The 14,129-nt window shown below is 42.5% G+C and overlaps 1 protein-coding gene across 2 annotated transcripts in view; it reads left to right on the top strand.

Annotated features, from left to right (window-relative positions):
- Positions 1-14,129, top strand: part of LOC139533799 (protein O-mannosyl-transferase TMTC2-like) — a 99,258-nt gene that overhangs the window by 76,219 nt on the left and 8,910 nt on the right. For both annotated transcript variants that reach the window (XM_071332184.1, XM_071332186.1), the window contains 3 exons: positions 668-749; positions 3,856-3,970; positions 5,996-6,059. In XM_071332184.1, the coding sequence (XP_071188285.1) occupies positions 668-749; positions 3,856-3,970; positions 5,996-6,059 (261 nt within the window). The remainder of the gene's footprint in view (positions 1-667; positions 750-3,855; positions 3,971-5,995; positions 6,060-14,129) is intronic.

Raw genomic sequence — 14,129 nt, 5'->3', positions numbered from 1 at the left:
GCCAATATGGAAGCAATCAGTGCTGAAGCGTGAACAATGGGGAGGGGGGGACCGTACACACAGGGGCAGCGGTATCGCTTTCAGTTTGTTGCGAGGCTATAGTGCGATACACACTCTCTGACTGAGAAAAAGTGATAGTGTGACACACACACACTCTGCTACTGGGGGAAAAGGGGGTTTGGAGCGTTCTCTATAGAGTACAGTTTCCTGGTTTACAGTTGAGGCCCTGCTACCACGTGTCAACTCATGCATGAAAGCGTAGGAAAATAATCCGTAGCAGATGCAGAGTAAACTCAGATGATTGTTGTTGCCCTACAGGATATGGTGATTGTTTGAAACAACCTGGCACATCAGGGGCATATGGAACGGTTGTTCAAATTTACTGCTGATTTCCCCGTCCACATTTCGACTGTGAAATATTTGCTAAATCTCATTTACGAGGAGAGTGGGTGGTTTCTGGTTTCTCCTGCATGTTCAATCTTCTACCATATGGCAACTCACGTCTGTTTTGGGTTTTGAGTAAATCTAATTGCAGCCGCACAATTACGCCCGTACCAGAAACAGGAACCACTGCGAGAGCTCGAGCATCAGCTAAATCGCAATTAATGACTGATGACTTGTAACTGATCTACAGTAGCTAATCAAACGTTCCTGTTTTGTCTCCTAGGGGCAGAAGACTGAGGCAGAGGGTTACTACCGAAGAGCCATTCAGCTGGACCCTTCCAAAGGAAACTGCTACATGCATTATGGTATGTACCAGAACTCATATGAAGTACTGCGCACATTGCTTCATTTGAGCCAGATCCTGCCGGGACAGGATCCGGCACCTCTCCGTTTTGGACTGATTTGTTCTGGAACCTATTTGCCTATCCGGTACCTCTCATGGCATGAAACATTTACTTTTTATAATGTACTAATTTGAGTTGCCTCTTCGTCAATTCTACTGCCTGATATTCTAATAGTTGATTCGGGTTGCGCCGGCCTGAATTTACAGTATGGATTGTGCATCATTGTATCCTATGCTTGAGACCAACTCGTGGCTGTGTGAGATGTGTGCCTGTATCTCTCACAGAACTAGAATGAGATTCACTTTCTATGATCTCTCTCCCTCTCTCTGCTCTGATAGACATGAGCCTGCAACTCTCATCTCTCCAGCGTTGCACTTCATATTTCATTTCCTTATAGAATCATAGCCAGGCGAAGAGTTCTGGAGGAGCTGCAGCACCCCGATAAATTGAAATACATTTGCCAACGTTATAGAATTACTGCTGTCTGTTCAGAAATAATTGAAACCATTCAGAATAGCCTACTACACCATGAAAATGACTATATTTTAGTCACAGAGGATCAATAGCGTCTTTAAAAATGTGCCTAGCTGTGGATTGTGTGTAGCCCAATAACAAGGCATAGCCTACAGTCCGGAACACAGCAAACCTGTCAGTGAACAGCATGCAGACAAGACAGGCCTTTCACTATATTTCAAATACAATCGCAGGAAAACACAGGTTGGAAAGAAAATGGCTCCTGCTGAAAAGAGAGGACTCTAATCTGTCTGCTCTAGGCTAACAAAATATTTGATTAATTTCCAAATATTGTTTTACAAAGTAAAGCAAGAGATATATAGGCTTTTGGTACGAACGCATCGGCAATCACCGGCAAGAGAGCTGCGCATCATTGGGTCAGTCAGTGACACTGGAAAGCATTTTTAGGACTAGTGTCCTCCTCATATTATAGCCTACAATATGTGTCTCCACACACCTAGGCCTAGGCTATTGATGGATTCAACACAGTCGTTTTTATTTATCTCAGATTCTCAGTTTGTCAGTGTCAAAGTAGCCTGTCATTTCGCTCATTTGTGCGGCATTAAAAAATATTCAGCCAAAGTCTCCAGTCATGTAAAATGACATAGAATTGCATGAAATGCGTTTAAAAAAGGACAATTTTTTTCCGGACCCTAGACTATTAAAATATTACCCATTTGTGCAACTTCTGTATGCCACTATGCAATGTGATGATATGCATGCAATGATTTATTATAAAGGTGATTTTTTTCTCATGCGTTCCGTTACCTCAGAGCTCCCCAGGTCACCCCCTCTGGTGCTCACATTTTGTTCCGGCACCTACCAATTTACAAATTAAACACACACACACACGCACACGCACACGCACACGCACACACACACACACACACACACACACACACACACACACACACACACACACACACACACACACACACACACACACACACACCATTAAACTGCTCCATGTAGTGACTTCCTACAGTAACAGTGTATTGTAGCTTGACCCCATCATAAGAACTTACCTCAGGCAGTTTGATAAAGACACCTTATCCACAGTACTCTACAGTACTCCCACATAGCACGTATAAACTGCTTGTTAAGTGTAAAAACATGTCCTGTAGCCACGTTTAAAGCCGCTCTAGTTAGCCAAAGAGATATGCTTGCCTTTAGTTTGGTTTGCATTTGGTATCAGGATGTATGAGGTCATACATACAGTAGACCTAATCTCCACATACTTCGAGGAAACCGGATCGGACTTCACCACCACCGATAAGGATGCTTGCCTTTCACTGATTGAGGAGAAACGCTATAAGCCGGTTAGTCCGCCCGCGCTTCTGTAAATGCTGCCATTCATATCGTCTCTCCCTCTCTCCCTCCCTGTGTCTCTCTTTCTCTGTGTATCTCGGTCTCGAGTCTCGGGGGTTGTGTTTGGGTCCTGGCGGGCCGCATTGCTTTCTTTGGACAGAGTCATTTGCCCTCTCTCTGCGATCTCCTAGCCTCTTTTCAGAGGTTTATTTTTACTGGCCCCCAACACCTTATCGTAATCGGGCCGCAACAGCCATTCCTCCTCCACTGTGACTGGAAGGACTCCAGTATGTTGTTGGTGAGACTGTATGAATGTGCTTACAGACTCTCTGAACTGTGGGACAGGGAGGGCGAGAGCTGACATGAGAGGTCAAGCCTTCTTTCCTGCCATTGTTCAGACTAACACATGCTCTGATGCAGGGAGCATGCATGTGTCACGCTACATGTGACCCGTAGCAACCCTCTGCATTCAAGTGATGGTTATTGCTGACTGACACGCAATGAAGTATGACATCCGAGACATAGGAAGACTATTTTTACAAATTCTAAAAACCTGTGAAAGAGGATACCTCACGTAAGCAGACACAAACGCACACATGTTGGAACACGCACCCACACAAACACACACACTGACTTGTATAGGGAAACCTCTGCACATTACACAGTCCAACATAATATACCATCTGCGTCCCAGACATAGTAGTAATGTATTCATCCTCAGCAGACTCCTGTGGAGGTAGAGCCAGTTGGTCCTGCTCCCAGAGGACATACATGAAACTCCTTCGACTCAGCTGGACTTCCACTTATCATTGTGCATGACAAAAACCCTCACTGTCTCTCTCTCCTCTTTTCCTCACTCTCTCCTTTTCTGACTTTCTTTCTGTCCTTCTTGCTGCTCTGTCCTTCTTGCTGCTCTGTCCTTATTGCTGCTCTGTCCTTCTTGCTGCTCTGTCCTTCTTGCTGCTCTGTCCTTCTTGCTGCTCTGTCCTTCTTGCTGCTCTGTCCCCTGAACCCATCTTTTTGCTTACTATTTTTCCTCTTTCTTTCTTTCTTTCTTTCTTTCTTTCTTTCTTTCTTTCTTTCTTTCTTTCTTTCTTTCTTTCTTTCTTTCTTTCTTTCCATCCCCTCGGTGTCTCACTCTCTCTCTCTCTTTCCCTTTTTTTGTCTCCCCCCTCTCTCCCTCTCCCCTTTATCTCTTTCCTTCTCTTTCTTACTCGGTCTCTGTTTCTCTCTCTCTGATGGACAGGCCAGTTTCTGCTGGAGCAGTCTCGTCTGGCGGAGGCAGCAGAGATGGCAGAGAGAGCTGCAGATCTGGACAGCTCAGAGTTTGATGTGGTCTTCAGCGCCGCTCACATGCTCAGGTGGGTGTGACAGCGTATAAAAACCTTATTACAGTGTTTAAAGAGTGCCTGGTATTTTCGCAAATGCTGCCCAATCATACTTTAACGAGTATCAATCAAATGTGTTTATAAAGCCGTTTTTACATCCGCAGTTGTCACAAGGTGCTTGGCAGTAACCCGGCCTAGACTCCAAAGAGCAAGCAGAATTAGAAGCACAGTAGGCAGGAACAACTCTCTATAAATAAGAAACCTAGAGAGGTATCAGGCTCTGAGAGGAAGCCCAACCTCACTACAGTAAAATAACAGAAAATACTCTACTGCATTTCCTTACAGTACTGTAGGTCTTCAGCTCATGTAGAATTTCTGTTGGATGTATTCAGATGTCTTATTCATGAAAATAGCAGAAGGTGTCTCTGAAGGTTATTTCCTCAGTGATAGAGAGTTGGTTGCCAAGGCATTTCATCATTTACGACTTAATCAATACTGCATTGTGCCCGCTAACACACTCAAAGACACTTCAGATCTGATGTTTAATAAGATGATGGCAGTTTGCATGGACACGGTCCATTTTAAGTCGTTTGTGTGTATGGTTCAACTGGTTTTATAGTTAATATACAACACATGGAAACAGCGGTAGTAGTTTTGATTCATGTTAGTGACGTTTCAATCCAGGGCTTGTAAAGAAACCCAGGCATACCTCGGGAGAATTTCCCATTCGGCTTGGCAAGTGTGAGCACAGACAGCACATACGTTTTATACGTTTGAAATAGGGGACTGCAAATCCTCTCAACTCACTGCAACTCGAGGAAGTATTGGAAACGACGTCTCTGAATTCCTTTTTGCTCTACATATCTGGAAAAGTAATTGAAGCTACAGCATCCTTTATCCAAAGTGTAGTGCTGCGGAGGATTTGAGAGTTAGAAGTCGACTGCTCGGCAAGGGTAGCGCTGCTTAGATGCGGAGAGTAAAAACGGAGAGACAAATCATCATATTCTGGCCCTCTTAGACATAAGCCTACTGCATCGAGGATAAATCACCATGACATATTCACTCAACTAATCCTGTAATACGACACTCTTATGGCTGTGCTGAAACATTCTGATGCAGACCTGTCTTTGGGTGTATTAATGCTGGTCAAAATGCACCTCTTACTCTCTGTTCTGTACGGCAAATAAATAACTATTTGACACTTTGGATGCCACCAAATTATTGTCAACATCAAGCATTAGACTGGGAAAACGTACTTTGTTCTGAAACTCAGTGATCATTTGTCTTCATCCAGACCGTAGTAGTGGTTTGCCATATCCTTGTACACCCTGTGGCTTTTTGACAGAGACCAGTAGGGTAGCACCAGGTTTGGACCTGTGAAAATCAGAGTCAAAGTTGCGTAGTGTCAGTGTTTCCTTCTCTTTGAAGAATTTTTCAAAGCCAAGTTTTCAAGTTTTCAAAGCCAGATTCTCCCAACATTGCAGATTGTGTAGATTCTCTCAAATGCAGTGGGAAACACCAGCACCTTCGAAAAGTTGACAAAGACAAGAGCAAGGAGTAAATGAAAGACGTTGTTGAATGGATGGAGAATGAATCTGAAGAGTCAGGCATGAATGTGATATGAATGGAATGATGAAGCACTACTAGCTAGTATTCCCAAAGCAGACTTTCCTTTATGCAAAGTCAATAGAGACATATTTCCCTGAGTCAAACACCTTATGAATATGTCTGGAAAGACATCTGCCTTTATCTAATAAGCGTTAACATATTAAGTGCAGTTAGTATCAGAAATATATGCAGCATAGTGTATATGCATAGAGTCATTTGAGGGAGTATTTTTCAGCATCAAAGTGCCCTCAGGATCTCAATACTTTATGGGCAATATTCAATTATAATGAAAGAATGCTTCTCTATCCAATATATAACTCCTTCTGCCGTCATGTCACGATAATACCGTCAGACTCTGTGTACGCCATGTGTAATGACGACCTCTATTGCCCTTCCTCCTCTTGCCATGCCTCTCTCCCTCCCTCATCTCTGTACTATCTCCCTCTCCAGACAGGCCAGTCTAAACCAGGCAGCAGAGCGGCATTATGAGCGCGCGGCAAACCTCAGACCAGACGTGAGTACCTTGGCCCAGTGAGCCTTTCTTACTCAAACTGATGGACATGCACACACACACTCCACCATTACACACAATCAGCCCTAGTCCGCCATGACTGCTCCATCAATGCCTCCCATTGTTTGTTAGAACTGGAGAGCAGGATCTGGGTCTCTGTGATTCTATGGTTAGAGATGAAGGTAGATCTCTCTCTCTCTCTGCAGCGCATCAATCAGTCCCTTCAAAGGGAATGGACGCGTGGTGGAGTACTATGAGAGAGAGGGTAATATAGAGTCAAAAGGACGTGTGTTTTAGACAAGAGTAGATGAGGTCTCCCCTGGTCATTTGCCACGCTCACTGACTTATGCGCCATTTTGAGTCACGGGAGTTAGCTTGGAGGTTGTTTGGAGTCTGGAGAGTTAGCTTGGAGGTTGTTTGGAGTCTGGAGAGTTAGCTGGAGGCTGTTTGGAGTCTGGAGAGTTAGCTGGAGGCTGTTTGGAGTCTGGAGAGTTAGCTGGAGGCTGTTTGGAGTCTGGAGAGTTAGCTGGAGGCTGTTTGGAGTCTGGAGAGTTAGCTGGAGGCTGTCTGGAGTCTGGAGAGTTAGCTGGAGGCTGTTTGGAGTCTGGAGAGTTAGCTTGGAGGTTGTTTGGAGTCTGGAGAGTTAGCTGGAGGCTGTTTGGAGTCTGGAGAGTTAGCTGGAGGCTGTTTGGAGTCTGGAGAGTTAGCTGGAGGCTGTTTGGAGTCTGGAGAGTTAGCTGGAGGCTGGTTGGAGTCTGGAGAGTTAGCTGGAGGCTGTTTGGAGTCTGGAGAGTTAGCTGGAGGCTGTTTGGAGTCTGGAGAGTTTTATTTTTTTTATTTTATTTTTTATTTTTTTTTGGGGGGGGGGGTGGATCAGCTTAATATTGCGGAAAGAATGTTGTTTCCAATGTAATTGTCTGCATCATTTCCAATCCCCCATATTTTTTTGGGTAAATATATATATCCATTCACGTATGCATACATATACACATATATACATACACATACCTACATAGACATACATACTTTTTTTTAAAGAGTATACCTTTATTATTATTCCCTGCAAACCCTACCACCGATCCCCCAATTGGAGTAAACTGATAAACATTTCTGTTTTTACCTTCAATTTATACATCTTATACACATTTACAGACACAGTCTACTTTATAATTGTTCTCTCTTGTTTGTTCTTAGTCCTTCCTCTATTTCTGTTGTCCATCCAGTTTGATTTCCACTTGTAACTGTGCTATTTCACAATAGCTCCGCACCTATACACATTTCACAGATCCCGTATGCCCTACATTGTTTATCTTGTTATTAGTCCCACCCTTCAGCTCCACTCAACCTTTCCCATCTATCTTCCAACATCATCCATTTCGGATTTTTATTTGCCATATATTTTTCAGCTGTGCTGTGATGCTTCACAAAAGATTTGAATCTTCCTATTCTCATAGCTTCCACGGATTGTAAATTAAAAATAAACATTTTTGCTAAAATAATTATTATATTATTGATTGATTGACTATGGCTTTTCAAATCCCCCAGTATTGCTATCTGTAGCGTTAGTTCTACGCAAATGTTGCAATTCTTCAACCATTCCTGGACCTGTGACCAAAAACGAGCTACATGCGGACAATACCAAAATAAATGGTCTAATGACTCTGCCTCCTCACAGCAGAATCTACAGAGCTGAGAAGATTGTATCCCCCATATATATAACATTCTATTAGTTGCAAGAATTTTGTACAATAATTTAAATTGAAAAATTCGAAGTTTTGAATCCGGCGTTGTTTTGCGTATCAATTCATAAACCATGTGCCATGGAATGGGTACATCGAAAATCTCTTCCCAACTATTTTGCAATTTATATGGCACAGCTGTACGTTTTTTGGTCCTTAAATGAAATTGGTATATGTTTTTATTTATCACACTTTTCTTTAACCATTTATGTTCTTTAATATAAGGCCGACATACAAGTTCCTTACTTTTATCCCCTTCCACCTGCCTCTTCCATTTTTGTGGTAATGCTGCAATTAATTGGTTGTAATTTTGGGTAGAGCAGACATTTCCATATGTCTGTGTTAGCTGCATGTGTGACATTACTCCACCAGTCCTATTTATGATATCATTCACAAAAATTATACCTTTTTTAAACATTTCTTCGATAAATACAGTTTTTTTATCAATTACTATATTTGAATTTAACCACAAGATTTGTTGTACTATTTGTTCCGTCCTTTCAGGTGGATTAAACTGAAATTGCAACCAACTTTCTAAGGCTTGTTTAAAAAATAAAGATATTTTGGAGATTATTTCCTTTTCAAGCAACCGAAAGTGAGCAGGTGTAATCTGAATAAAGGGAAAAAGGCCCTTCTTGAACATAGGATGAGACATTCGTACCAATCTACTAGAGAACCAGTTTGGATTTAAGTATAACTTTTGTATGACTGATGCCTTTAGTGAAAGGTCTAATGCTTTAATATTTAATAATTTCTGCCCTCCGAATTCATATTCGTTATATAAATAGGCCCTTTTAATTTTATCTGGCTTGCCGTTCCAAATAAAATTGAATATTTTTTGTTCATATAATTTAAAAAGCAGGTCACTAGGTGTAGGCAAAACCATAAGCAAATAGGTAAACTGTGATATGATTAAAGAGTTAATCAGGGTGATTTTCCCACAAATAGACAGGTATTTCCCTTTCCATGGTAGCAAGATCTTATCTATTTTTGCTAACTTTCTATAAAAATTTATTGGAGTGAGATCATTTCTTTCTTTTGGGATTTGTATACCGAGTATGTCCACATCACCGTCAGACCATTTAATTGGTAAACTACATGGCAATGTAAAATGTGTATTTTTTAGTGATCCAATACGTAATATGGTACATTTATCATAATTTGGTTTTAATCCAGAGAGGATAGCAAATGTATCTAGATCCTCTAAGAGGCCGTGGAGAGATTCTAGTTGTGGTTTTAAAAGAAAACATGAATCATCAGCGTACAATGACACCTTAGTTTTTAGGCCCTGGATTTCTAATCCCTTAATATTAATGTTTGATCTAATTTTAACAGCTAACATTTCGATGGCAATAATAAATAGATATGCCGATAGTGGACAACCTTGTTTTACTCCTCTAGATAGTTTAAAACTTTCTGAGATGTAGCCATTATTTACTATTTTACACCTAGGGTTACTATACATAATTTTTTACCCATTTTATAAGAGATTCCCCAAAATTGAAATATTCTAGGCATTTATATATAAACTCCAGTCGTACTTTATCAAAAGCCTTTTCAAAATCAGCTATGAAAACCAGGCCTGGTGTCCCCGATATTTCATAGTGTTCTATTGTTTCCAGTACTTGCCTTATATTATCTCCAATGTATCGTCCATGTAAAAAACCTGTCTGATTAGGATGAATAATATCTGACAAAACTTTTTTTATTCTATGCGCCAAGCATTTTGCTAGGATTTTTGCATCACAACACTGAAGTGTAAGAGGTCTCCAATTTTTTAAATGGACTGGATCTTTATATATACCACTTGGGTCCTGTTTCAGTAATAATGATATCACACCTTCTTGTTGCGTGTCTGATAATCTATCATTTATATAGGAGTGGTTAAAACAAGCTAATAGTGGTCCTTTGAGTATATAAAAAAAATGTTTGTATACTTCCACTGGTATGCCATCCAGTCCTGGAGTTTTCCCATCCTTAAAGGCCCCAATTGCATCAAGTAGTTCCTCTTCTGTAATTAGGCCTTCACATGAGTCTTTCTGTACAGATGTTAATTTTACATTATTATTAGGGAAAAAATCCATACAATTAGTTTCAGTTAGTGGAGATGGAGGAGCCTGAAACGAAAATATATTCTTAAAGTACTTTACTTCCTCTTTCAAAATATCATTTGGTGAATCATGCGTGACTCCATCATTTGTAACAAGTTTTAATACGTTTTTTTTGGTAGCATTTCTATATTGAAGATTGAAAAAGAATTTGGTGCATTTTTCCCCATATTCCATCCAGTTAGCTTTATTTTTGTAATATATTACACTGGATCTTTCTTGAATAAGTTCCTCCATTTCTTTTTGTTTTTCCTCTAACTTATTCTGTGCCTCTATGGTACCGTTTTTATTGTTATCTAACTGAACTGTTAGTTCTTCAATTTCCTTTGTTAATATGGACTCTTTTGATCGAAATTGCTTTTGTTTTATAGATGAGTACTGAATTGCATGGCCTCTAAAGGCCTCTAAGGTCCAAGGTGGCTTAGCAGTTCAGACGTCTTTTTCTGTTCCGTATTGTCGTGTCCTGTATATATATATATTTACACCTTTCTTCGCATATCTTTTATTTATTTTATTATCCAAGAACTCAACTACAAAAGCTTTCCTGCAAAAGCTTTCCTGCAACCCGCTTCACCAATTACAAAAAGTATTATTTACCTCAATCTGAAAATCCATCGTGGAAGCTAGCCAGGGGCTAATTCAGAAGCTAGCCTGAAAGCTAACCAGAAGCTACTCCGATAGCTAGCCAGAAGCTAATCTGTAGCTGCCCCGAAATTAGCCGGTTTGCTGGCTAGCGTTGGTGTTTCAGCTGCCCACGTTTTGTGGTCATCAGCTATTCCTTTAGCTCGATAATCTACCGGCACTTTTGTGCAACGCGACTCGGACCGGAGCATTCCGGGACTTTTTTTCTCTCAGTTTCCCCGGATTCCAGCCGCAGGCTCTGGACACTTGCACCTTGATTTCGCAGCTAGCTAGCTGCAAACCGTGTGACTATTGGCTTACGTCGACCCCGGAGCAAACTCAAATCATTCTGGAGCTAGCCAGCTGAGGAGTTCCATTACCATCCGGACCCGTTTCTTTTGTTGCTGCTGCAGATACGGAACCCCACCGGGCCTTCACGACTGACTGCCGCGACTGACTGCCGACGTTATCTGCCCGAGGGATTTATCCAACTGGCACCTCCGTCCCGACGTTACCTGAACGCTCATCTGAGGCCCGCTAATCGTTAGCTGTCTTATCGGCTGCTATCTGAACAAGTATATCGGACAACTATTATTATTATTATTATTTATTTATTTTATTTTTTTCCTTGGGTCACTATATCTATTTTGCCAATTTGGATTGATCCCCTCTACCACACGGAACCCCACTACACGGAACCCCACTAACCTACCGACGGAAACGCACGAGGTATCTACAAACAGACCTCCATCCTATGCTGCTACCGATAGCCATATACCCGGCCAGCTGTCTGGATCGCCACGACCCCAACCAACCTCTACTCACTGGACCCTTATTGATCACTCGATTAAGCATGCCTCTCCTTAATGTAAATATGCCTTGTCCATTGCTGTTCTGGTTAGTGTTTATTGGCTTATTTCACTGTAGAGATTCTAGCCCTGCTCTCTATACCATATCCAACCTCTCAGTTCCACCACCCACATATGCGATGACATCACCTGGTTTCAATGATGTTTCTAGAGACAATATCTCTCTCATCATCACTCAATACCTAGGTTTACCTCCACTGTATTCACATCCTACCATACCTTTGTCTGTACATTATTCCTTTAAACTATTTTATCGCCCCCAGAAACTTCCTTTTACTCTCTGCTCTAGTAGCTCTAGGCGACCAATTCTCATAGCTTTTAGCCGTACCCTTATCCTACTCCTCCTCTGTTCCTCTGGTGATGTAGAGGTGAATCCAGGCCCTGCAGTACCTGGCTCCACTCCTATTCCCCAGGCGCTCTCTTTTGATGACTTCTGTAACCGTAATAGCCTTGGCTTCATGCATGTTAACATTAGAAGCCTCCTCCCTAAGTTTGTTTTGTTCACTGCTTTAGCACACTCTACCAACCCGGATGTTTTAGCCGTGTCTGAATCCTGGCTTAGAAAGACCACCAAAAATTCAGACATTTTCATCCCCAATTACAAGATTTTCAGACAAGATAGAACGGCCAAAGGGGGCGGTGTTGCAATCTACTGCAAAGACTGCCTGCAGAGTTCTGTTATACTATCCAGGTCTGTTCCCAAACAATTTGAACTTCTACTTTTAAAAATCCACCTCTCTAAAAACAAGTCTCTCACCGTTGCCGCCTGCTATAGACCACCCTCTGCCCCCAGCTGTGCTCTGGACACTATATGTGAACTGATTGCCCCCCATCTATCTTCAGAGCTCGTGCTGCTAGGCGACCTAAATTTGAACATGCTCAACACCCCAGCCACCCTACAATCTAAGCTTGATGCCCTCAATCTCACACAAATTATCAATGAACCTACCAGGTACCACCCCAATTCCGTAAACACGGGTACCCTCATAGATATCATCCTAACAAACCTGCCCTCCAAATACACCTCTGCTGTTTTCAACCAAGATCTCAGCGATCACTGCCTCATTGCCTGCATCCGTAATGGGTCAGCGGTCAAACGACCTCCACTCATCACTGTCAAACGCTCCCTGAAACACTTCAGCGAGCAGGCCTTTCTAATCGACCTGGCCGGGGTATCCTGGAAGGATATTGATCTCATCCCGTCAGTAGAGGATGCCTGGTCATTTTTTAAAAATGCCTTCCTCACCATCTTGAATAAGCATGCCCCATTCAAGAAATTTAGAACCAGGAACAGATATAGCCCTTGGTTCTCTCCTGACCTGACTGCCCTTAACCAACAGAAAAACATCCTATGGCGTTCTGCATTAGCATCGAACAGCCCCCGTGATATGCAACTTTTCAGGGAAGCCAGAAACCAATATACACAGGCAGTTAGAACAGCCAAGGCTAGCTTTTTCAAGCAGAAATTTGCTTCTTGCAACACAAATTCAAAAAAGTTCTGGGACACCGTAAAGTCCATGGAGAATAAGAACACCTCCTCCCAGCTTCCAACCGCTCTGAAGATAGGAAACACTGTCACCACCGACAAATCCACTATAATTGAGAATTTCAATAAGCATTTTTCTACGGCTGGCCATGCTTTCCACCTGGCTACCCCTACCCCGGACAACAGCACTGCCCTCCCCTCTGCTACTCGCCCAAGCCTTCCCCATTTCTCTTTCTCCCAAATACAGTCAGCTGATGTTCTAAATGAGCTGCAAAATCTGGACCCTTACAAATCAGCCGGGCTTGATAATCTGGACCCTTTCTTTCTAAAACTATCTGCTGAAATTGTTGCCACCCCTATTACTAGCCTCTTCAACCTCTCTTTCGTGTCGTCTGAGATCCCCAAAGATTGGAAAGCAGCTGCGGTTATCCCCCTCTTCAAAGGGGGGGACACCCTTGACCCTAACTGCTACAGACCTATATCTATCCTACCCTGCCTTTCTAAGGTCTTCGAAAGCCAAGTCAACAAACAGATTACCGACCATTTCGAATCCCACCACACCTTCTCCGCTATGCAATCTGGTTTCAGAGCTGGTCATGGGTGCACCTCAGCCACGCTCAAGGTCATAAACGATATCGTAACCGCCATCGATAGGAAACAATACTGTGCAGCCGTATTCATTGACCTGGCCAAGGCTTTTGACTCTGTCAATCACCACATCCTCATTGGCAGACTCGACAGCCTTGGTTTCTCTAATGATTGCCTCGCCTGGTTCACCAACTACTTCTCTGATCGAGTTCAGTGTGTCAAATCGGAGGGTCTGTTGTCCGGGCCTCTGGCAGTCTCTATGGGGGTGCCACAGGGTTCAATTCTTGGACCGACTCTCTTCTCTGTTTACATCAATGATGTCGCTCTTGCTGCTGGTGATTCTCTGATCCACCTCTACGCAGACGACACTATTCTGTATACTTCTGGCCCTTCTTTTGACACTGTGTTAACAACCCTCCAGGCGAGCTTCAATGCCATACAACTCTCCTTCCGTGGCCTCCAACTGCTCTTAAATACAAGTAAAACCAAATGCATGCTCTTCAACCGATCGCTGCCTGCTCCTGCCCGCCTGTCCAACATCACTACTTTGGACGGCTCTGACTTAGAATATGTGGACAACTACAAATACCTAGGTGTCTGGTTAGACTGTAAACTCTCCTTCCAGACTCACATCAAACATCTCCAATCCAAAGTCAAATCTA

This window comes from Salvelinus alpinus, chromosome 11 (assembly GCF_045679555.1).
Source record: "Salvelinus alpinus chromosome 11, SLU_Salpinus.1, whole genome shotgun sequence".
In the NCBI taxonomy this organism is placed as follows: Eukaryota; Metazoa; Chordata; class Actinopteri; order Salmoniformes; family Salmonidae; genus Salvelinus; species Salvelinus alpinus.
This window is presented reverse-complemented; position numbering and strand designations above follow the sequence as displayed.